General features: G+C 38.5%; 1 protein-coding gene across 4 annotated transcripts in view; it reads right to left on the bottom strand.

Annotated features, from left to right (window-relative positions):
• The window catches only part of IMMP2L (inner mitochondrial membrane peptidase subunit 2), a 921,351-nt gene that overhangs the window by 865,817 nt on the left and 30,381 nt on the right, over nt 1-25,153 (bottom strand). For 3 of the 4 annotated variants that reach the window (XM_043463178.1, XM_043463176.1, XM_043463177.1), the window contains exon 3: nt 11,413-11,549. In XM_043463178.1, coding sequence (XP_043319113.1) covers nt 11,413-11,547 — 135 coding nt within the window. In that variant the 5' untranslated portion in view covers nt 11,548-11,549. Of the gene's footprint in view, nt 1-11,412; nt 11,550-20,227; nt 20,353-25,153 lie in introns of those variants that run through there. The other variant, XM_043463175.1, reaches the window with a different exon arrangement.

Here is a 25,153-nt window from a genome sequence, read left to right as displayed (position 1 = left end):
TGATGATAATTTCATTTTATCATTATTGCTGTAGGGTTTAATTATTCAGGCACTTCAATGCTTCAAAGAACAAATTTAATATGCAGTTATTAAGCATCCCCATGAACAGGTAGGTGAGAGGAATATGGTCCCTATCTTTTAGAAGCTTATAGTATTAACATGTGGTTAAGATGACTAGAGAACAATATAAAAAAAAAGTATAATCATAAGTTAAATTTACAGGGCTGTAGGATTTCAAATAAGTGAATGATGGGATTAGGGAAAGTTGTATGAAAACAACCGAATTTGAGTTTAGCTTTAAAGGACGTGTAAAACAAGAAAAAGCAGAGAGGAAAAGGTATAGTATTAAGTCTTACTGTATAACCAAACTAGGCTAACTGTGAAAAGAATCTCCAAAGCTCAAGTGTATGACACAACAGTAAGTGGATTTACTACACCTGGTCATTGAGAAACCCAGGTTCTTTCTATATGGTAGATTCACCATCTCGCCTGTTGTCTGAGTCCTCAACTGGGTCCTCTGTCTGGCCAGCAGACAGAAGATAGAGCATCAGGCCTGGAAATGGCACCTCACTTTTCTGGTCTTTTTTCACAGGGCAGAACTCATTCACATTTGACTACTAGTAAAAATAAAAAACATAGTCTCGGACCAAAATGGTGTACCTCCATTCATCACTGGTCCTCTCTCACAACTAAAACATTCCAGACGTAATTAACAAATACAAGAAGATTCTGAAAGGTGTAAAGATATACTGGAGCCTAGGGACCTGAGGACATAAGGAATGACATGGTGGGTGAGTTCCCTGGGTGTCCCTTCTGCTTTCCGTGCATCCTAGATGAAGTGCCAGAGAAACCTGCAACCAGGAAATACCAACAGGCAGGACAAAAAAGCTGAAGAAGAGCCCACTTTATAGCCAAAAGACTGGAAAAGGATGGCCAAGGGGAACAAAAAATATTTTTATAATACCTGTCCTAATCCAGCCAAACACCAAAGGGAAACCTGGCCCAACACCAGAAATGAAAACATGTTCACAGAGTGTGCCCGTCTGCTAAGTCGCTTCAGTCATGTATAACTCTGGGCGACCGTATGGACTAGCCTGCCAGGCTGCCAGGCTCCTCTGTCCACGGGATTCTCCTGGGAATACTGGAGTGTATTGCCATGCCCTCCTCCAGGGGATCTTCTGCACCCAAGGGTGGAACTTGCATCTCTTATGTCTCCTGCATTGTCAAGTGGGTTCTTTACCATTAATGCCACCTGGCGAACCTATTTATAAGACCTGCACACAAATGTCTACAGAAGCATTATTCACAATAACGAAAATGCAGAAATAATCTAAATGTTCACTGACTGGTGAACAGATAAACAAAATGTGGTATATCCATACAATTCAATACTATTCAGCAAGAAAACTTTACAAACTATTGATATATGGTACAACAGAGATAGGGCTTCCCAGGTGGCTGGCTCAGTGATAAAGAATCTGCTGCCAATGCAAGAGATGTAAGAGACACAGGTTCAATCCCTGCGTAGGGAAGATACCCTGGAGGAGGGCATGGCGACCCACTCCAGTATTCTTTCCTGGAGAATCCCATGGACAGAGAAGCCTGATGGGTCACAAAGAGTGGGAAATGACTGAAGTGACTTCACAACAGAGATAAACCTCAAAACACATTATGGTAAGTAAAAGAAGCCAGACAAAAAGAGTACATACTGTTTGCTTCTATTTACAAGAAATATCCAGAAAAGGAAAATCTATAAAGCAGATCAGTGGCTGACAAACTCAAGATGGAACCAAGAATTAACTTCAAACAGGTATGAGGGATCTTGGAAATGTTCTAAAAAGTGATGACTGTATACCTCTATAAACTTACTAAAAATCACTCAAAATGGGTATAAACCCTTTTTTAAAAAAAGGAAACAGAATAGAATAATGAGCTACCATGTTATGCACCATCTAGATTCAACATTATGAACTCATGGCCAATGTTGTTTCATCTCTAACCCCATTGCACTTTTCCTCCTCCATATTAAAGTAAATCTCTGTTTTTTATATATATATAATATATATTATATTATATTGTATATATATTATATATGTTATATTATTATATATTATATATATAACATCTACATGTTATTATATATATATATTTCATTGCAAATTTTACCAGATTCATAGTATAGAAGATAAGGATTTTTAACCTAATCACAATTCCATTTCTATATCTTAAAAAATATATTAAAGCACAAGAGATTAAAAAATGGTACTTTGTTTGACCATTTTAAATAAGCTTTTGTTGCTTTCACATTATTTTCACTTTCCTTTTTATTTCTTCAAACATGCTACGTTGAACAGATGATAGTTCTAATATCAGAGAAGGCAATGGCACCCCACTCCAGTACTCTTGCCTGGAAAATCCCATGGATGGAGGAGCCTGGTAGGCTGCAGTCCATGGGGTCGCTAAGAGTCGGACATGACTGAGCGACTTCACTTTCACTTTTCACTTTCATGCATTGGAGAAGGAAATGGCAACCCACTCCAGTGTTCTTGCCTGGGGAATCCCAGGGATGGCGGAGTCTGGTGGGCTGCCGTCTATGAGATCACACAGAGTCGGACACGACTGAAGCACCTTAGCAGCAGCAGCAGCAGCAGTTCTAATATCTAAAGTCTTTAAGATCTGATTCTACTAAAGGTTACTAAACTCTAGTAGCACTCACTTCACTGTGTGACAGTTTTCACTGTGAAATCACGCTCGTCAAACTTTGCATGTGCCCAGGAGGACTGGAGATAACTCCTGCCAGGTGACTGAGACTACCCTAAACCCCTCGCCACTATAAATTAATATCTTTGTTTAGGGTTTTTCAGTTATAGTGAAGGTGAATTTAAATCTCAATCCCACATTAGGGCTTTTCCTCTGTACTCAGAACCTAGACAATTTTTCCCTCAGAACAGATTCTGGTGTTAGTTTATTCATTCCCTAACGACGTGTCTTTTTCATGATCCTGAATTTATTCAGAATTCCTGTGCCAACCACCTTGTATGAACCCAGGACCTTGTCTTCTGCTCTCCTGCGGCCATTAAAACCAAAACTCTAAGTTACCAGGTACTGACAAATGTCCATAGGAAAGCTGCTTATTTTAATGCATACTTACTACTCTGGAAATGCATTTCCTCTTATCTGTGGTCTGTGATCATTTCCCTTACCTTCCAGCAAGGTCACTATGCATTTTTAAAGATTCTTAATGTTTTATTTATACTTTTTAATGAGTTCTGCATGGGAAATACTTTCAATATGTCTACTCTGCCTAATTTTGTCTAATTCCTTCTTAGAGAGTCTATAGTCTTCAGTTTAAAATAGGGTATCTTTTATCAACCTGAGTTTCAAAATTTTTAAATCTTTCATCTCCCACTTATAAATGTAATTTCTATCTTTTTTAAATGCCAAATATACTATAAAACCATCCCCAAATTAAATAACTTGCTAATTATATCATTCAATAAATAAAAATCAAAATGGAACATATCTCCATGAGCAGGAATACTATCAGGAGACACTTGTAGCACTGCAATAAAGCACAACTTTTGTGGGTTATTATTTAGTAAAATGCAAAGGATTAACAGAGTTGGTTCAAATCATTTCTCAAACTTAATGGCTCTGCCACTTTATGTAAATCATCTCCAATGTCTGGCCTCCATTTTTCAAATGTAAAATTTAGAACTTGAATCAACATCTCAATGTATCAAATGTTCTATGCATATAAATCTGAATAAAATATTAAATTTAAAATTTTAATCATTTTTTAAAATTTAAAAAACATATAAAAGAAAAGCAGTAATATGCCAATTAGCAAACATCATGAATATACTCAGCAGAGAATACAGAAGTACTGTATACAACCTACTCTCCACTGGCTCAATAGCAATGTTTGTGGGTATATTTATTCATACATTCCAACTGACTCATTGCAAAAGACCCTGAAGCCGGAAAAGATTGAAAGCAGGAGGAAGAGGGGACGACAGAGGATGAGATAGTTGGACGGCATCATGGACTTGATGGACATGAGTTTGAGAAAGCTGCAAGAGTTGGTGATGGACAGGGAAGCCTGATGTGCTGCAGTCCATGGGGTCGCAGAGAGTCAGACACGACTGAGCAACTGAACTGAACTTACTCATACATGTGAGTGGTAAAGAACCCGCCTGCCAATGTAGGACACATAAGAGACATGGGTTCAATTCCTGGGTCCAAAAGATCCCTGGAGGAGCGCATGGCAACCTACTCCAGTATTGTTGTCTCGAGAATCCCACGGACAGAGGAACCTGGCAGGCTACAATCCAAAGGGTCGCAAAGAGTTGGAGATGACTAAAGCGACTTAACATATATACATGTGAGTATATACACATAGAAACACAGCTGCATATATTATATGTTATATATTATCTATCATATGTTACAAATTGGGGGAGGAGAGGGAAGGAAAGAGAAAGAGGAAGAGAATAAAATAAATGTGGCAAAATATTGAAAGCTGGGGAATCTGAGCAGAGAACACATGGGAGTTATCTGCTCTACTCTTACAACATTTCTATAAGTCTAAAAATACTCCAACATTAAAAAAAGAGAGAGTGCTATGAAGTCAGTGTTTAAATAACAGATCTAACCCTGGCTATATTGAACAGAAGCACCCTGTTATTTTATCATGGGACATGAAGAAAACCTCCAAAGGAACATTTTAAAGTCATCACTCATTCATGGTTTTAGTATCACATATGTTTCTTGCTATAAATGCAAACTGATCTATTTGAATTCTCTATTAATGACAGGTTGCAGAACTATATAAAAATGCATAACATCCTAAGGTGTAAAAACCTCAGGTGAGATTTTTTGAGCCAAAAGTAATTTGAGAAGAATGCACACACGTAAGCCAATAAAGGCTTCCAACATTAACTCCTGGCTTCCCAAAGTCAGCCCTAGGCCACCAAGAGCAAGTAGGAAGAGCACAGAGCAGTCAGCTTCACAGGAAACGTGTGCCAGGCAATTCCCAGCACCTTGGAAGTGCAAATTCAGCAAGTAACATAAAACTCCCTAACTCTACCTTAAACTGTGGCAGGTAAATCATGATACATCTCTTTCCTTGAGAGTCTGTTTATATCTAGTGTCTCAGAGTAGCAAAGAATAATTAACTACCACAACCATTGTATATTAAGCTCACTATAGGTTTAAATTTTTTCTAATAAAATAAAATAAATAATGTGACAAAAAGAGAGAAAGAGCATCAGCCTCTTTGCTTATTTTTTTTTATGGAACTTTTAATTTTAAACTCAGAAGGCAACAGACAATGAGTGCAAAGAGCCAGGCAGAAGTCTAAAAGGTTTATTACAAGCCAGTTTCTTCAGGATCATTATTCTCAGGTAGCTGAAAATCTACAATTTTGGACAAATGAATGTGTGGTATTGATAAATAAAGACCTCAATGTTGATTAGACTCTATTTTCCCTCAAATTTTCTAATTTTCTAATCTATTCTGCATAAATCTTTCTCTGAAGTCTGAGCTAAAGAGATAGTATTGTGCACTGTTTTCAAACATTTTCCCCTCTGGTTCTGGAAGAAGGCAAAGAGCATACTATGTAAAATTATGTGGCAACTGCAACAAAAAAAGAACAGTGACACAAAATGATTTCTTTCCGTTGTTCTTTTAAGTTTTACATCTTAATTGTGCATGTAGAACACATACACCTTTTATAAGAACCAGTGACCCTGCTTCAGGCATTCTTACTCAAATAAATTCTAAAACTTTGGCGTGAGGTCATTAAACTATTCCTAGGGCACCTTTTTATTCTAAAAGCCTTTGTAAGCGATTGAACTTCTAATTTGAATAATTGCATCTCACCGACATAAATTCCCTATGTAGTTTCAACTGTATGCAATATCAGCCTTCGCTTCCTGAGTTAAATTAATGTTGAGTAATGTGGTGCTTCTTGAAAAAAAAAAAAAAGGGTGCATCTACTTTCATGGTAACCTTTCAGCAGCCAGTGGTAGAAGTGATTCAGGTCAGTATGAATAATCATTAACCAACAATGTCTGCTAGCGCTCTGTGTGGGCAGAGCATGGCTAAAGGTACATCTCATCCAAGAAAAGAGACATGCCTATATAACTTGATAAAACAAAAAAGATCAACTATTTCATAAACTGAATCCTATTTTCCATTGAATTACATCACGTACCTTTTTTATATTGATGACTTACCTTTAACTAGCTGTGACTCCTCATGATGGACCTCCCCCATCCTTCTAGTCATACTGTAAATTAATACTGGAAAACCTAACCTCAAAAAAGAACTACTGAGTAGTATTTTAAAAGTAAAGAATTATTTCTTATAAGACAGAATCCTGAAAATGAGTTTCTCCTATTAAACCTCAAGCCAACAGAATTTTTTTTCAAGACATAAAAAGAGCTCTGGCGCAAAATTTGTCACTCAAAGCAAATTTCCAGGGTTGCTATAACAGTATTTATTCAATAAACTCCAAAAGATTGGCATTATGTGTACTTTTAATGAAATTCAAACTCTCTCAATTCTTGGATTTTCTTAAATAACATGTATACAAGTTGCAGAGTGACCTTTTTAAGAAGTCACTCTAAAGATCCAATTGGCCCTGGGCTATTTCAATCCATCCCAGAATTCAGTGACTTAGAATTTCAACCTATTACAATTTTGTCAGACTTGGACTATAAAGATTAGGGTTATTCTAGGTAGACTCAAAGGTTAATACAACTTTTTATATTACCTCTGAAATCTAGCATGTATCTTTGGCATCCTAGTGGTTGTGGTAGATATACCTGCCCTATTCACAATTCATCCTTCCCTCGTCACCTTGCCATGACTTCCCTATGGGTGGAATATACTTCCATCTAATTGCTTTGTGTTTTCGTGTGACTTGCTTTGATCAAAGGAATGTAGACAGAAGAGTAGAAGTTCTGAACTGAGGCTCTAAGATGTTCTGAGCATTTTCATTCACCCTGTGTCCTGCTATCACCCACAAGAAGGGCACACCCCAGACTGTCACTATTCCTTCAGCAGAGGGCCCACAATGAGAGATACAGGAAGCAGACTGATCCAAACCCTTAGTCTAGAGTGACTATAATCAATCTACAGACCAATGAGCAAGAAATAAAAATGTTATATAAACTCTAAAATTTTAGGGTTGTTTGTTGCCACAGTAAAAATAATAATGTTGAACTATAAAAGAGCTCAAGGTATTATTTTTCTGGTACCATTCTGTCTCATATTAAAACTTCCAGGTTCATTCTCTAAAACAGTACGCTAAACCAAACAAGTTTTTTTTTTCTTTTTCCATTTCCGGATGTGCTAGGCACTGGCCAAATATCTGACAGCTCGATATCTTCTATATCAAATCTCATCTGAAGATGTAGCAATTATCTAGGATTAATAATTCTTAAACCTCTGCTATAGCAAGACGACCTTGAATACAGAATCTGTATCTGACTCCCATACCTCAAGAGCAGTTTTGCACATACCAGCCATTTGATAAATGATTCCCTATTCCAACTCATAGTTACCAGTGCCTTTATTATTGTCTGTAGTTGCAAATGTGCAAATGCCCCCTGAGTCACAAAATGATTCCTATAGTTGAAATGAAAGAAATGACTACATGTGGTCTTTCTACCTGAATGCACAGGAGCACTCAGGTACTACGCAATGAGTGACGCTCAAGACTGGTTGTTGCTGTTGTTGTTCGGTCACTAAGTCAGGTCTGACACTTTGCAGCCCCATGGACTACAGCATGCCAGGCTCTCCTGGCCTTCACTGTCACCTGGAGCTTGCTCAAACTCATGTCCATTGAGTCGGTGATGCCATCCAACCTCTCATCCTCTGTTGCCCCCTTCTCCTCCTGCTCTCAATCTTTCCCAGCATCAGGGTCTTTTCTAGCGAGTCAGCTCTTCACATCAGGTGGCCAAAGTGTTGGCGCTTCAGTGTCAGCATCAATCCTTCCAATGAAGACTGATAACCTATTTCAATAGCGGTTCCCTCAAAATGGCACACAGATTCCTTCGATGAATACTGAGATTTAGAATGGATGGCTGGGTGACAAATCTCATGGTGTTATACACAAATGTGCAGCAGAGATGGGTCAGCATTCAAGGGTACAGTTCCAAGGAAGGTTCCACAAAAGGAGCCATGAGCGCCTTCACTGGAGCGGTTTTCTCCCTGTTTGTCACTGATCCTTTGTGCCGCTCTCGTCTCCTACTCAGGTGTTTAATTTTCTCCGTCACCCAACTGATCTATGATATTTTCCTTCCTCTTCTTCTCCACATATTTTTCTTTCTTGCTATTGTTTTATCTCTCTTCCTTTCACACTTTAAGCCTTGATATAACAAGACATCACCACACATCCAGAATACTCCTTCTGTTCACAACAAATCAACCAACTGCAATAAACCGGGAATAATTTTCAGGCCTGGTTGAATAAAAAGAGTCAATAAAAGCAGGTGTGTTCCTTGCAGGAAGCTCAGGGATTTCCAGAGAGTACCACACACCCTGCCAACTATTTAGTACTTGCATCATTAGAGAAATTTGAAGACAAGAATTTTTTTGAATTTTTTGTCAAAAATTCTGCTGAACCCCATGGCCTAAACATGTTCAGTTCATCAAAGCTGTAGCATAGCAAAGATCTCTTCAAATATGCTGAATTAATTAATAACAATATCTCATGACTACACTTTCTAGTCCAAAATAATTTTAAGTGTGATTCAGTTATATCTAATGAAAGTGTAAACAAATTACCTATTATCCTCAAAAGTAATCTAAAATTCTTATAATATAGACAAAACCATACATTTTTTTTTCCTTTCTTCCCAGAATATCTTTTTCCCTTTTATTCCAAAAATAACACCTCCTCATCTTCTGGGAAGTATCACCACTACCTCACCTTGAAAGCCCACAGAAAAATGTGATTCAAATATATGTTGCTGCTTTCTCATTCCTCCTAGCCACAGGCTAGGGGTGTGTACCTGTCCAAAGGTAGGCCAATCATGGCACCCTAACCTTCTGGTCAAAGTGGATCTGTATTTGCATGGATCAGGGCATATGGTCCAAGTTAAGTCAATCACAGTCCTTCTTCAAGATTTTTCAAAGTGAAATTAAGGCATAAGGAGAAATCTCGCTCAGACGGTAAAGAAACTGGGCATCTAAAGGCATGAGAGCTGCCAGCAGCCATGTGCCCTGAGTCGAGACGAAAGCTGGTCTGAGAGAACTAAGCCAAGATGCTGACAGAAGCAGATGTTCAAACAGAAAAGACTGAGCACCCTGGCAGCATTCAAGTCCCTGGTTCCAGCTGTCCCTGACGACTGCCACATTCCTGCCTTCCACCACCGTACTCACAAGCCTTCCAATCAATTTCCCTGTAGATCAAAGTCAATTCAAACTGCTCTTCTCTAACCAACAGCTAAGGAAATCCTACCAAACAAACCACAAGGTAATAAATTTGATTCTTGGGGTAGTGGTCCAGGAATACTGTAAGAAATTCTAATGTATCTGGAATAAACTTACTATTTAATCAACAGATCTGGCATTTAAATGACAGATCTTGTCATCTAAAGGCTTTAGAAGACAAGATCTGGCATATTCAAGACTTTCTTCATTGTCTTCTTCACTGGGGATAAGCTTTGTGTTTTCATAAAACAGCTAGTTCCTTGTGTTTTTTCCCTCTGAGCACAAGTCATAAACATACTGGGCTATACTGGGCTAAAGGCATGGAGACTGCAATACTATGATTGCCATATGATTCTCTGGAATATCATGAGATCCAAAATTATGAGGTTCTGTGTTCTGGAAAAATTCCATCTCAGGATAGTGCGGGTTGTGTAACAAGATAGCACTAGCAAAACTGGAAAAAAGTCATTACTCATGTGATCATTTGTTATCAAAAAATAATACCTGTAAATGGGTTCAAAGGGATGAAAGGGACCAAAAAGGAATTTGGATGGCTGTGGACAAGGCAGTTTTAATCTCAAATGAGGAATCTGATTCAAAAGCTCAACAAAGAAAGTTTAATTTCCCCAAAGAATTGGGTCTAAGATGAGGCTGCTAGGAATTTAAAATTAAAGAGGAAGGAAATGTAAAACCCACCTCTGTTAAAGGTATTAAACTGCATTTAGGAATAAAGCCATACACTTATAAACCCCTCTTCCTTTGTTTGCTGTACCCAGGCACTACAATATTTTTGCATTCAAAGTAAGTAACCGGTTTGCTTGGAGCTGGTGACCCACTCTAGAGTGAAAGTGAGAGACAGGGTTTAACTCAGAAGCCCCAACCCAAGAGAAGGCCCCCATCATTCTCAAATGATGGAAGCACAAGTCAATAAGTAAATATTCAGGCAGCCATGCTTTAGAACCCTAGTTTCACCCCAAAAGCACTCACTCAGGATCTCACTAAGCACCTGAACTCAGGAAGAGACCTGATTCTCAGTGCAATGGTTACAACTTTAACAAAGCAATTTCATTCTAACTCTTCAAAGCTGATGTCTATGCCCTCACCTAGTTTAAAGACTAAAAAAGGGAGGGGGAGTAAGCTGGTTACTCTCTGTATCATTTTAAACTCTTACAAGTTTATACATTCATTTTATTTGTTTTATAGAAATATTTAGTATAATGCATAAACTTAATATACAAAATAATGGAAGAAAACAAATTATATTACAAAATGCAAATTCTTCTTAGTTGATAAACTTCCTGAAACAGCTAAGTTCCAGATATCAACATTAGAATAATCAAGTTTTCTTTGAGTTACTGGAGACTATTTGTGTTATAACTTTTGGAAATCTCCACTCCAAAATTTTTCCAATGCAAATGGCATTTAATCTTCTTAATCAGCAACATGCTTAAAAAACACACTAGAATATCTGAAATCAGTGCCGTAGACTTTTCTACCTATCAGAATTCTATGTGTGCATAAATGAGTGTGTGAGTGCATGTGTGAGAGTGTAAAATAATCAGGTAACTGAGTTGGAGACAAATTCATCCTGCAATTGAACTCATAAATCTGATCTCAGTCATATATGGATAATTGAAAAAAAAAAAACAAACCTTAAAATCTCAGGCCACAGCAACAGAAAGTGATATTATTTTGTAAAATTCCTTTAGAATCTCAATTTATCATTTCTAAGGTAGGGGGAACTATAGATAAAGAGAACTATCAGAGAATTATTTTTATTCACCATTGCTTATAATATGACTGCATTAGAAGACCTTATAAAGACATTTAGTAATGTTAAAATTTAGTTCAAGGCCTTTCAAAAACCTTTCCGTTTCTAGCATGGAGACAATATACAGAAATCTCATCTCTAGTGCTTGAGAAACAAGCAAACGTGTATTTCAAAGAAAGGAGTCATATCAGTTTTACCTGCATCGATGCTCCTTCCACTCTTGCCACGCAGGCAACTCGATCCAAGAAAGTCACTGCCACAGGTACTGCCACAAAGAAGCCTTTACAAAAGGCCTTGAGGTACCTTCTCACCCAGCCTTGTGACTGCGCCATGCCTAAAAGCACAACAAAAATAATATTAGATTAGCCCCAAGAAAGGTAAAAAAAGAAAACATAAAAACAGTCCAAGAAAAATAAGAGTTAAGAAAAAGCAACCTCATCTCAATATGTTTCATACTCATCCCTGCTGCTGCTGCTGCCAAGTCACTTCAGTGGTGTCCGACTCTGTGCGACCCCATAGACGGCAGCCCACCAGGCTCCCCCGTCCCTGGGATTCCCCAGGCAAGAACACTGGAGTGGGTTGCCATTTCCTTCTCCAATGCACGAAAGTGAAAAGTGAAAGTGAAGTTACTCAGTTGCGTCCGACTCTTCGCGACCCCATGGACTGTAGCCTACCGGGCTCCTCCGTCCCTGGGATTTTCCAGGCAAGAGTCCTGGAGTGGGTTGCCATTTCCTTCTCCAATACTCATCCCTATAACCACTGAAATATATCTGACTTAAAATCCCAAAGTCAAATACAATAACTCAGGTGAATTCTTTCCCACAGGTCAAGTAGCTTAATCATTTCAATAGAAAATTTCTCCTCATAAAGCAGTGTTAGAAAAAAAAAAAAGCATTCCAAAAGTAAATCCTTTCCTGTTGCTGACTATGGTGCAAATGCTCCTTAGGCCCTGATACCTGTCCTCTTCTGCAGTAATAGAAGTTTTAGGGAAACACATGGCTGCCCAGCCTCCCTTGCAGCTAAGTATGACCATGTGAGTGGGACTGATGAATGGCATATAAGCAGAAACACTGCCTTAGAAGAATTATGTCCTCCCCTCCGTTCCCATTTGCTGACACTTGTGATGGTGTTTGTAGGTACAGGAGTAGCCATTTCAAGTTAAAGATGGCAAAGCAATAAAATAGAAGGGTCCTACATCTCCAACACCATGGAAGCACTGTAACTGTCCTGTGTTGCTTATGTTCAAGTTGTTAATTAAGAGATAAATCACTCTACATGTTTAAACCAATGTTATGGGGCCTATGTTATGGCAGCCAAATTTATCCTAATATAACCATGAAATATATGAGAAATCAAGAAAAAATATCACTGCGTGAATTCAATACAGATAATTATCAACCCTCACTTACCCTGTAACCACTTGGTTAATTTTCAGATTTTCTAGGGCTAATGCAACCCTTTCATGGTCTTAGGCAATGAAAAACAAAATAGTGAGAGATCAAGAGATTCTACCCTACAAGACCAAAATGGAGCTAAACACAGTCTAACAGATGAAGAACCCTCCTGGCTGGGGAAGATAAATGACCAGTTTGTTCACAAGTTTCTCAAAATAATACTGATTCATACTATGTGATAAGCTATAATTTCAGTCCATTCTATTTCTTGACTAGGACTAGATAAATACAGGAAGACCAGATTATTCTAGTGGGCTAGGGCAAGAGATGATGGTAGGATGGATTATAGTGGTGGTGGTGGTGGTGGTGATGGAAATGGATCAAAATGGGCAAACTTCACATATGCCTTTTGGAGGTTAAACAGACAGAAATGAAAATAGATGGGCAAGGATTGGGGAGAGGAGATGAGAAAAGTGTTGAGGTAGTTGTGACCTATTCAAGCACTGTTATTTTATCATGTCCTTGGATTACATTCCAAAGTACTAAAAACATGTTCATCATTCAATTTCTCAAAACTCTAATAAGTACAAGGCTGGATGCTAGAGATACACAAATGAAAAGCAGACACAGTCCTCGCTCTCAAGGAGTTACAAAGTGGCACGGAAGATTGCCTTTAGACAAATATTTCCAAGGGAAAAAGGCATTGAAAAGGGCCAATGTGCCTGGGGCAAGGAAGTGCATGCATTAGAAAATGATTAAGAAATGTCTCCCAAAGGAAAACGCATTTGAGGTAAGACCTGGGCACTTCGGGCAAAAGCAGCAGTGTGCATGAAGACCTCAGAGCAAAATAAAACATAGTTATTTAAGAAACTATAAGAAATTCAGTTTTGTATATATACAAACTTTAATATGCTCATGTTTAATTCAGTAAACATTTATTTCCTGCTAAACACCAATGCTAAGTTCAGGGGATATAAAGACAGAGATATACAGTATAAAATCATTTAAAAACTCTCATGAAACAATACTTCACATTGTTCCATGATCTGAGAACTAGATCCCACATGCTGCAACTAAACTCCCACATATGGCAACTAAGATCTAGTGTAGCCAAAAAAAAAAAAAAAAAGTAAGGGGTCGGATTCAATTTCTAACATTCTTTCCAGGGCTGTCACTCTATATTCCTATATATTTTTCTTTTATTTCTCCAACTCTTTGAGAAGATACTAAAATAAAGAAATGCACTTAGATTATTATTGCCCAAGAAGAGAGATTATGTTGCCTTTTAGGTTTGAGAATTGTTGTTTTTGTTTTTTTAATGTTGAAAGGAAAGAAGACTTTTATTACACAACTAGTCACAAAAGGGGAGCAGAGATAAAGTTGGAATTAGTGCAAATTATGTGAAGGGACATATTAAATACAGGTAAGACCTGAAAGTCACTGCCCTTTCCCTTCTCAGGGTCACAACTCCACCACTGACCCAAGAACTGCTGCCATCTCCTGCACAACTCAGAACGAATATTTTTCTACTGTTGTTGTCACTGATAAGCCACTAAGTCATGTCTGACTCTGTGACCCGATGGACTGCAGCATGCCAGGTTTCACTGTCCTTCACCATCTCCCAGAGCTTGCTCAAACTGATTCCATTGAATCAGTGATGCCATCCAACCATCTCATCCTCTGCTGCCCCCTTCTCCCGCTGCCTTCAATCTTTCCCAGCACAGGGTCTTTTCCAATGAGTTGACCCTTCATAACAGGTAGCCAAAGTATTGGAGCTTCAGCTTTAGCATCAGTCCTTCCAATGAATACTCAGGGTTGACTTCCTTTAGGATTGACTGGTTTGATCTCTTTGCTGTCCAAGGGACTCTCAAGAGTCTTCTCCAGCACCACAGTTCAAAAGTATCCATCCTTCAACACTCAGCTTTCTTTATGGCCCAACTCACAACTGTACATGACTTCTGGAAAAACCACAGCTTTGACTATATGGACTTCTGTCAGTAAAGAGATGTCTTTGCTTTTTAATAGTTGTCTAAGTTTGCCATAGCTTTCCTTCCAAGGAGCAATTATCTTTTAATTCCATGGCTGCAGTCACCATCTGCAATGATTTTGGAGCCTAAGAAAACAAAATGTCACTGCTTCCATTTTTTTCCCCTTCTATTTGCCATGAAAATTATGTGGGCAGTGTGTCAGTTGAGGGTATGCGGACTCTGCCCAAGCCCAGGGTAAAAATAAAAGCTCCCTTGCAGATGAGGGGCCACTATTTTCAGAGGCTCAAAGCAAAAGTCTCAGTATCGTCCTGTCCTACCTGAATTGTGAATGATATCTTTAACTCATAATAATAAAACCCTCTTTGGGATTTCTATCATTAAAATACTAAAGCTATGCACAAAGGAAGAAATGAACATTACACTTCTATGTCAAGTTATATTAAATAAAATGTTTAAAGTGCTATGGCATTCACATTTTGGTAAAGTTAATACATTTCCTTTTTTATAAAGAATCATTGGGATGATCTGGTCTTTTGTTCACATCTTAAATATTTAAAGCTACCATACTAATAAGCACTGAGCATCTGCTTTCTCTGAGAAAATTTCCCTTAAAGCAATAATAATGTGATATCCCAAGCAAAAAAGGAATAATTTTTATCAGTAACCTCATTCTTCCAGTAACCATGCAAGGCATTTAGGTTCAAAACATTGCTCCTGAGAAAATTACTGTTTAAATAGTAGGCACACCTGATTGACTGCTGAAGTACCTAAACAGAATATTTTTAAATAAGCTTTCAGATTCCATTGAAATCATATTTGCCACTTAGTATATACTACCTGCAAGTAAAAGTTTTTTTGGCATTACTGACCTCAACTGCCTAATGACCTCCACTCTAAATACCTGTCTTTCCTCTCACGTGTTATGGTTTGATCACGCATGAATTCATCTAAAATCATTCTTAAATTCCCATACATTTCATCTTATACAAAGTCACTAATCACTCACCCAGGGCAACCAAGTGAATAAATATACCTCAAGTCATCCTAATTATAAAAACTATTTTAAAAGAGACACGTGCACCCCAATGTTCATCGCAGCACTGTTTACAATAGCCAGAACATGGAAGCAACCTAGATGCCCATCAGCAGACGAATGGATAAGGAAGCTGTGGTACATATACACCATGGAATACGACTCAGCCATTAAAAAGAATTCATTTGAATCAGTTCTAATGAGATGGATGAAACTGGAGCCCATTATACAAAGTGAACTAAGCCAGAAAGATAAAGACCATTACAGTATACTAACGCATGTATATGGAATTTAGAAAGATGCTAATGATAACCCTATATGCAAAACAGAAAAAGAGACACAGATGTACACAACAGACTTTTGGACTCTGTGGGAGAAGGCGAGGGTGGGATGTTTCAAGAGAACAGCATCGAAACATGTATATTATCTAGGGTGAAACAGATCACCAGCCCAGGTTGGATGCATGAGACAAGTGCTTGGACCTGGTGCACTGGGAAGACCCAGAGGGATCGGGTAGAGAGGGAGGTGGGAGGGGGGATCGGGATGGGGAATACATGTAAATCCATGGCTAATTCATGTCAATGTATGACAAAAACCACTACAATATTGTAAAGTAATTAGCCTCCAACTAATAAAAATAAATGAAAAAAAAAAACTATTTTAAAACTGTGTGGCAGGTTTGGAGGTAAGAGAAAAACAATAAATGACAAAGCAGTATCTTATACAAAATGTAACCTTTCGATCATAGAAATCAGCCCACACATTTGGACAACCAAATCAAAATTTTATTTGTAATTCAAACTGTATATCAAACTACAAATGTCAGAAAATACAAAAGCAGGGATCCAAACAAACCTGACACTAAATTCCTGATTCAGTCATTATATACTTTATTGATCACCTACTATGTAACTGTGCTAAGCGGCACATACAATGCACAACAAGGAAGGCGTGGTCCCTGGCCATGTGGAGCTTACATTTTCATTCTTTCTTCATTAAGTGCCTACTTTGTGCTACTCACTATGCTAAGGTTTTGTTGTTGTTCAGTTGCTAAGTCGTGTCGAACTCTTTGTGACCCCCATGGACTGCAGCATGCAAGGCCTCCCTATGTCTCACTAAGATACCAAGAGTAAAAAGGCACACAGAGCCACAGTTCCTTCCCAAAGGTCCTGCGACAAGATCACAAGAAATAGATGACCACACAAGATCAGGCCACCTCCTCCATGTATCTCTCCGGAAGCTCCTGATACCAATAACCTCACTCTGCAAACAGAGCCTAAGCATGCATGTTACGAGGCAGGAGGCATCTGAACTAAATCAGGGAAAAAATAATAACTGATGAATGAGAACAATTTTTATTCCACTAGAAGCAGATCTGGGAAAGTAATCAATGGATACTAACCTAGAAAAAAATTGGGGGGCTAACTTCCTCTTTTCAGATTATAAATAAATAATGTATTATAAAAATAGATATTTAATGCTTAAGGTTTTCTACACAATACTGAACAATGGTAGGGATTTCAGGCAGTTTGCTAGATAGGAATCTTGTTGACATGTACAGAACTGGCAGTGACCCCTCGATGGATAGCAATAGCACTTTAATTTTTTTGAAGTTTTTTGAAATGTTTTCTCTCCTACAAAACTGTATTTTTCTAAAAACAATAGGAACATTTAGCCATCATCTCTAGCAATCTAATTTTTTTGGCAAACTTGACAATCAGGAAAATAAAGCCATTGAAGGTGACTGCAAATGCTCTGTTTTCTGTTTCCTGTGTTCTTCCAAGAATGGGAGACTTCTGTCAACTCAGGAATGACAAAATGCTTCAAAGGAAAAGACATTACTTCTTAAAAGGGAAAGTAGAGACCCAAGAGTTTTCAACCCAAGGGACCACAACTAGGCACAAATATAGCAGATTATCTCATAGCTAGGAAATGGCAACCCACTCCAGTATTCCTGCCTGGAAAATCCCATGAAGAGAGGAGCCTGGAATCACAAACTGTTAGACATAAGTGAGCATGCAAGCACACATCTCACAGCTAACACATTACATGAATAAGTCATAATCGTAACAAAATGGTTGGCCTTTTTGGTATTGAATTCAGACAGATTCTTTTCAATGAACCAGAATCCCCACCAAAAGTGGAGTAACTGGGAGTCTTAATTATTGGTTTAATTCATTAAAACTGCTAGGTATTGGCTGCCCCCAGTATCTGGGTAGATGTGATTTTAAAAGGGTCAGAAAATAGATTTTCCCAGAGTAACATTTATCCCACTGTGCTCTGCCACAATGCTGAAAGTTCTTAGCATTGTAGAACATGGGCAGAGTTTCTTAAACTTAAGTGATCACAATAGTCACCTGTCTTGCTTATGGAAAACATAGACTCCTGGGACTCAACCTGATTAAGAGGAGATTCTCAAGGGTAGATGTGTGGATCGTGTATATCAGAATCATGTAGGGGAGCATTTGCAAATGATATATGTGTGCTTAATCACTCAGCTGTGTCCAACTCTTTGCGACTGTATGAATTATAGTCTGCCAGGCTCCTCTGTGCATGGGATTTTTTCAGGCTAGAATACTGGAGTGGGTATTCATTTCCTTCTCCAGGGGATCTTCCCAACCCAGGGATCGAACCTGAGTTTCCTATATCTCTTGCATTGCAGGAGGATTCTTTACCCACTCCTCATAATATATGGTGATATTCTGTGATCTCTAGGGATTATAGGGAAGAACAAATACTTGTGTGTTAAAAAGAACTCTTAGTTAATTCTAATATGCTGTCTCTGGTCTTCCTCTCTGTCCACAACCCCCATTCACCCTCATCGGAGAACCACTAACCCAAAAAATGAAGTCTTTTAAGGGAAATATTTTTTTAGTAGCTTCATTGAAGTATCATTTATATACCATAAAATTTACCCACTGTAAGTGTATACAGTTCAAAGATTTTTAGCAAATTTATGCTGTTGTGGAATCATCACAATACATTTTTGGAGCATTCTGTCACCCCCATAAGTTCACCCATGCCTATCTGAAGGCCAGTTCCCATTCCCATCCAAGCCCCAGGAATATACTGCTCTCTTCTCTAAGAGATGTGCATTTTAAAGAAATTTTAGTAGTTTTTTTTTTATCTGGCTTGTTTCATTTAACAATATTTTTAAGGTTCACCCATGTTGTTGCATTTATAAGTAGTTCATTTTTTTATTGCTAAACATTTCATTGTATTGATATGTCATAATTTACCTGTTCATCAGCTGATGGGACATTTGGATTATTTCCAGTTTTGAGCCATTGTGAATAAGACTGCTAAGTCTCCGCATACAAGTCCTTGTGTGAATTTATGCTTTCCTTTCTCTTGAGTAGTTACTTAGGAGTGGAATTGCTTGGCTATATGAAAAGTGTGTTTTTAGTATTTTGAGGACTGCCAAACTGTTTTCCAAGGTGATTTTATCATTTTACATTTTCACTAGCAATATATGAAGGTTTTTTGGCTTCTCCAGATCCTAGCCAACACTGGGCATTCTTAGTCCTTTAGATTATGACCATTCAAATGGGCATGCAGTGTGGTATTTAATTGTGGTTTTGATTGGCATTTCCCTAATAAGTGATAATGTCAAACATCTTTTCATGAGCTAAGTAGGAAGTCTTGCCTTTATTAAAGTGTCTGCTCAAATCTTTTGCCAATTTTGTGATTGGTTTGTCTTCTTATTTGAGCTGTAAGGATGTGTGTGTTTGTATAAATATACATATACATATGTGCTTAGTTGCTCAGTCATGTCTGACTCTTTGTGAACCCATGGACTGTAGTCTGCCAGGCTTCTCTGTCCGTGGGGATTCTCCAGGCAAGAATACTGGAGTGGGTTGCCATGCCCTCCTCCCGGGCTTCTTCCCAACCCAGGGATCGAACTCAGGTCTTACATGTTGCAGGCAGATTCTTTACCATCTGAGCCACCAGGGAAAACCATGTGTGTACATGTATATAGGTACAAGTCTTTTATCAGATACATGTTTTGCACATATTTTCTCCCTCTCTGTGTCTTGCTTTTTAATTTTCTAAAAGATATCTTTTGAAGATCAAAACAAAAAGATAATTAGTAATCTTCAGAAATGTGAACTCCAGCATCAAATTATTTATCTTTGAACTGTGTGACCTATATGTACAGTTTAAGTCAAAAATTCTCAGAAGGAACAAAATGGCAAGCAAAATTAAAGAATGAAAAACTGTCAAAAGTAATAAAGGAGAGAAATACAATGGGGTTAGACATAAAGTGAATCATGTTCTGGCAAAGAAACCAACTTTAAAAGTCTACACTGGTAGACTGATGAAGATAAAGGTCCTCTATTTTGACCTAAAACCACTTCTCTGACAGAGATAATTATAATTGTCTATTGCAGAGTGATAAACACCTGGATGCTAAGAGAAGAGAGGTGAAATTTTAAGTCAGAAACATTAAAATGCAAATGAATGCCAAGGGCATGTTGTACTACAATGATGTAGAGAGAAAACACCACCCAAAATCAATAAGAAATGCAATTTCATATAAGCTTCCTGAGTTTGGGGAAGGACTCCTTCCACTTGCAAACCTCGCATTTATCCCCACCTCTCCTTCCGCCTTTGTCGGAGCTGAGGCTGGCAGCGCTCTGCAGAGGCAGCGTCACCAAACAGGGGACTCAGCAGGAAGGTGAGTGGCTCCAACCGTGCTCAGCCACTCAGTCGTGTCCGACTCTTTGCGGCCCCATGAACTGTAGCCCACCAAGCTCCTCTGTGCTTAGGATTTCCAGGCAAGAATACTGGAGTGACTTGCCATTTCCTACTCCAGAGGATCTTCCTGACCCAGGGATTTAACCTGTGTCTCTCACGTCTCCTTCATTGGCAGGCAGGTTCTTTACCACTAGTGCAACCTGGGAAACAGATCTCAGGTCAAATCATGATCCAATCATGTGAATTTGGGCAAACTACTTCATCTTTCCAAGCCACAATTTTTTCAAATAAGAAATCTTGTAGGGTGTTTCAGATATTCAAAATGTTCATATTGTGTGTGTGTGTGTTTCAGTAAACATTTGCATGAAGAAAGGAAAACACCCATAAAACTAGCATATTATGTCCAATGTATTAGAGAACAACGGTGAGATAATGAAATTAAAGGTATTTCTTCAGATAAAAGCATTAGCCATGTCCAAAGAAGAGGACTAACAATGACAAATTTAAAAAGGGCAAGAAACTTAAGAACATCCATTACTTATAATTAAACCAATAAAGCCTATTTTCTAAATAATGGGACACCTAATATCCAGATGATAGTTTTCTTCTGCTTTGAACCTGATCTTTTTCTAAGATTTGATGGGTTAAGGATGATCATAGTTCCTGATACCAGCCAATTAATAAGAATTATGAGTGCCAACACCAGCAATGCCTTAGGTGTCTTGAGGATTATTTTTAAGCAGAATATAAAAAACATATGACTTAGCAACAAAATTGGACCACAGGAATAAATCATATATTAGATACTGGAAAAAAAGAAAAGAAAGATAAGAGATGGAATTGGAAGAAAAAAATTCATGAAAGAAACTTTAAAGAAAAAAATTAATTAGAATGTATGTGGCAGGTTTAGGAATGTTCACTATAAAATTCTCAAAACTTTTCCATATGCTTAAAAGTTTTCATTGAAATGTTGAAAAATAAAAGAAGTATAAATTACACTTAGTAAATGTCTCAGGCAAGAGGAAAATGTGATTATGAGAGTAAAGGTACAAATGGGCCTACTGAGATAGTGTGAATGCTGGCCAAACCAGGGAACAAGAGATATATTAAGAGCAGTGAGGGATAGGACTGGATTTAAAACTTATTTTTTATTTTGTTTTGCTTTGTTTCTTAGCAATATGGAAATCTTCATCACTCTAATATTTTTGGAAACCACATAAAACAAAATCACAACAGTTGCCCTCTCTAAGAGCTGGCTCAGGCCATCCTAATCCTACGGATTATCCTTATCCTTTAACTCCACATAGACACCATTTGACTGCATTTACAACTAAGGCCCAATCACAAATTTCAGTTATTAAGATGCCATAAATTCTGCAAAAAACAGTTTACCCTAAAAATTAACAGGACAGCAAATAGTTCTTTATGGAATGAGAAAAATCCTATTAAGTGATAACCATTAGCAAGGAGAAGCTAGGTAAGATTTAAACTCTAATAACCACAAAACTGAGATTTCAACACTGCACTCTATATATTTTTTTCCAATTTAATAGGAAAGCATAACTGCTGTCATTAAGAAGAAGCTAAAGGCAATGTGGATGTTAAGCTAACAATGTGGCAACTTAAATATATGTGTAAATGAAACAGACCAGGTACTTATCCACAACCCAAACAAAGTAATTAGAGGACTTTGGACTATTTCACCATAAGCCTATTTATTCCTAAAGCAATAAAATTTTGAATTAGCTAAAGAACTTATTTCCTGCATCAGAATACTTGCTGAACAGCTAAAAAGAAAATACCACATTATTTAGCATTTAAGCTATGAGTGCAACTGGCTTTTAAAAAGTTAAGCAAGCCTATAAAAAGAAAAAAGCATGCCCATCAAAAGCAAAATCTCAAAACCCTTCAAAAATCAAAACTAAGAAATAAAAGTGAGACAAGGGAAATAGGGAAAAAATAATGACACTGAGAATGTATAAGAAGAAGGACACAAGATAAACAAGAAGAATATTAGAAAGTAAGTGTCAGGCAATAACATGGGTGATGGGGAAATGGCCCCAGAAACACCATGTGACACATATTTCCTAGAGCATAGCTGTCCTACTGTCCACTACTACTTCATACTCATTTATGCTAGTTACTTTTCACAATACCTCTGCTTCTGCCCTATTTTTATATGGCACAAGGGTCTCAATGGGTTGGACAGAAAAGGCAATTTTTCAAAACAAATATGCCATTAGGGTCTCATGAAAATCCTATCCTGACCCCCTCTCCCCACCATGCCTCAAATATGTTGCTTTCTTTAACTAGACACCAACTCAAATTCACAACAGGAGATAAGGAGCAAAAACATGGCTTTTGGGGCGGGACAAATTGGGAGATTGGGATTGACATGTATACACTTTGTTGTTGTTGTTTAGTCGTTGTTGTGTCCAACTCTTTGCGACCACATGGACTGTAGCCCACCAGACTCCTCTGTCCATGGGATTCTCCAGGCAAGAATATTGGGGAGGTTTACCATTTCCTTCTCTAATACACTATCATGTGCAAAACAGATAACTAGTGAGGACCTGCTGTATAGTGCACGGAGCTCAGGTTGGTGCTCTGTGATGACCTAGAAGGGTGGGATAGGGGCTAGAGGTGGGAGGCAGGCCCAAGAGGGAAGGGATGTATGTATACTTATAGCTGATTTCACTTCATTGTACAGCAGAGACATAACACTGTAAAGCAATTATACTCCAATTTTTTTTAATGACTTTTCCTTTGATCAGGATTGGAAAGAGGACGTAGGCAGGTTTCTCAAGGTAGTCAAGCCCACCAGACCTCAAAGAGGCAAAGATGGGAAGAGAAGGTCACAAAAAAAAAGTGAGATCAGGAAATACAAGGTAACCAGCAGACAGACAGCCAGCCCAGGGACTTATTCTACTCTTCAGAGAATCAGAAATCTAAAAATTAGAAACACAGGCTCCCCCAGCAGGGGAAGCATATTAAGGCTCTGATTAGTCTGTCAAAAATAAAGCCTGTCCAAACCACGGTTGCAATTTTTGGAAGGCTGCCACAGCTGGTCCACGGCAGCCGCGTGTCCACGGGGAGCCAACACACTGGCAGTGCCAACTCAGAACCAGATAAAGACGCAGCCGGGTGAGAAGATTCGTGCGATTTAAAGGGAGAGCAACAGTGACCAAGGTCTTGAGGGCGAGTGGCTGTGGTCTTTTAAACTTTCAAGTGTAAGTGCACCCTCAGGCATACACACTTGTTGAAACGGCAACAAAGGCCAGGCTGGCAACATGTTTTAAAAAAAAAAAAGGCAGCCTAGAGGTCAGAACACAAAGAGGCTCCTCCGGTACAGCCTGGGGACTGAGGCAGATGGAGCCCAGCACTCCATGGACTCGCGTGTCTGCTGCACAGAAAATCCAGGGATCGTGACGAGCCCCTGGTGAACGTCACAGCATATGGAGCTGAGATGCTTATTTAGATTGCTCCCCACACAGAAATGCCTTCTTTTGATTCTGCTTCCTTGCTGGTATATTAGAAGATTCTGTTTCAGATATCTGTGAAATTTCATTAACATGCAATGCCCTGAAGTTACAATGTATCTGCCAAAGTATTTAAAATTACTCATAGAAATATGGAAGGGTGTGAAAAAAAAAATGGTTTAATAAGGTAAGCAGGGATCTGCAATGAACTATAATGACCCCTACTACATAATTCCAAAGAATTATCGGAAGTTGAAGGAATAAAGCAATTTAAAAAGCCCTCCATTATTATCATTATTATTTTGTGGATCTGTTTTCAAATACTTGATCAGTAAGAGTTGATGGCTGTCAAATATAGCTTAGCAGAGTGTTATGGAACATTCCATCAGTTCAATATAAGACTCTTTAAATAAACTAATGTAATATTAGAGAAGTAGTCAAATATAGGGCTTCCCAGGTGGCTCAATGGTAAAGAATCGGCCTGCCAAGAGGGAGGTGTGGGTTCGATCCCTGCCCTGGAGAAGGAAATGGCAACCCACTCCAGTATTTTTGCCTGGAAAACCCCATGGTCAGAGAAGCCTAGGGTCACAAGAGTCAGACACAACTTAGCAACTAAACCACAAGCCGAATACATGAACGGAACAGTCAAGGGACCTATGGAGGTGTAGATATATTCCTGCAAATTCCTTGTCAGGTCTCCCTTCAAAATGAGTAGTCCAATTTCCATCTTTTCAAGGGTGGGCTGATCTTAGAAAGAGACTTGTTTCTAGCAAAGAGAATGTGGTAGAACTGATGCTGTGTGACTTCTGAAGCTAGTCAAAAAAAAAGGTAGCTTTCTCTTGCCTCTCTCTGCTGGATGACTACCTCGAGGCAAGCTAGCACCAGGTCCTAAGGACAGCCAGACCTGGCAAAAGTCCAATCAGAGAACAGTTGAGGCCCCCCTCCCTGCAAGAGCCAGCACTCTCTGGCCAGACATGGGAGTGAGCCACCTGTAAGGCAGACCCTCCCACCTCAGTTAAGCCTTCAGATGACAATGGTTCCCGTTGAAATCTTAACCTCAACTTCAAAAGAAATCATGAGCTAGAATTGTAGAGCTGAGCTGCTCCCAAATTTCTCATCCATGGAAACTCTGAAAGAGAATAAATGTTTAAAGCCACTGAGTTTGGAGGTAATTTATTTAGCAGAAATAACTAACACAATAGTAAACCCAGAAATTAATACAAAGACACAAAGAAATTGGGTATATTATGGAGACTTTCACACTGATGGAGAGGAGCTTAAATTAACAAATGATGTTAAATAATCAGGGTTTGGAGGAAGAAAAAAAAATAAGGTGGATATTCATT

Source organism: Cervus canadensis, chromosome 3 (genome assembly GCF_019320065.1).
Source record: "Cervus canadensis isolate Bull #8, Minnesota chromosome 3, ASM1932006v1, whole genome shotgun sequence".
NCBI classification, from domain to species: Eukaryota; Metazoa; Chordata; class Mammalia; order Artiodactyla; family Cervidae; genus Cervus; species Cervus canadensis.
The sequence above is the reverse complement of the archived record's forward strand: the minus strand, read 5'-3'. Positions and strand labels throughout refer to the sequence as shown.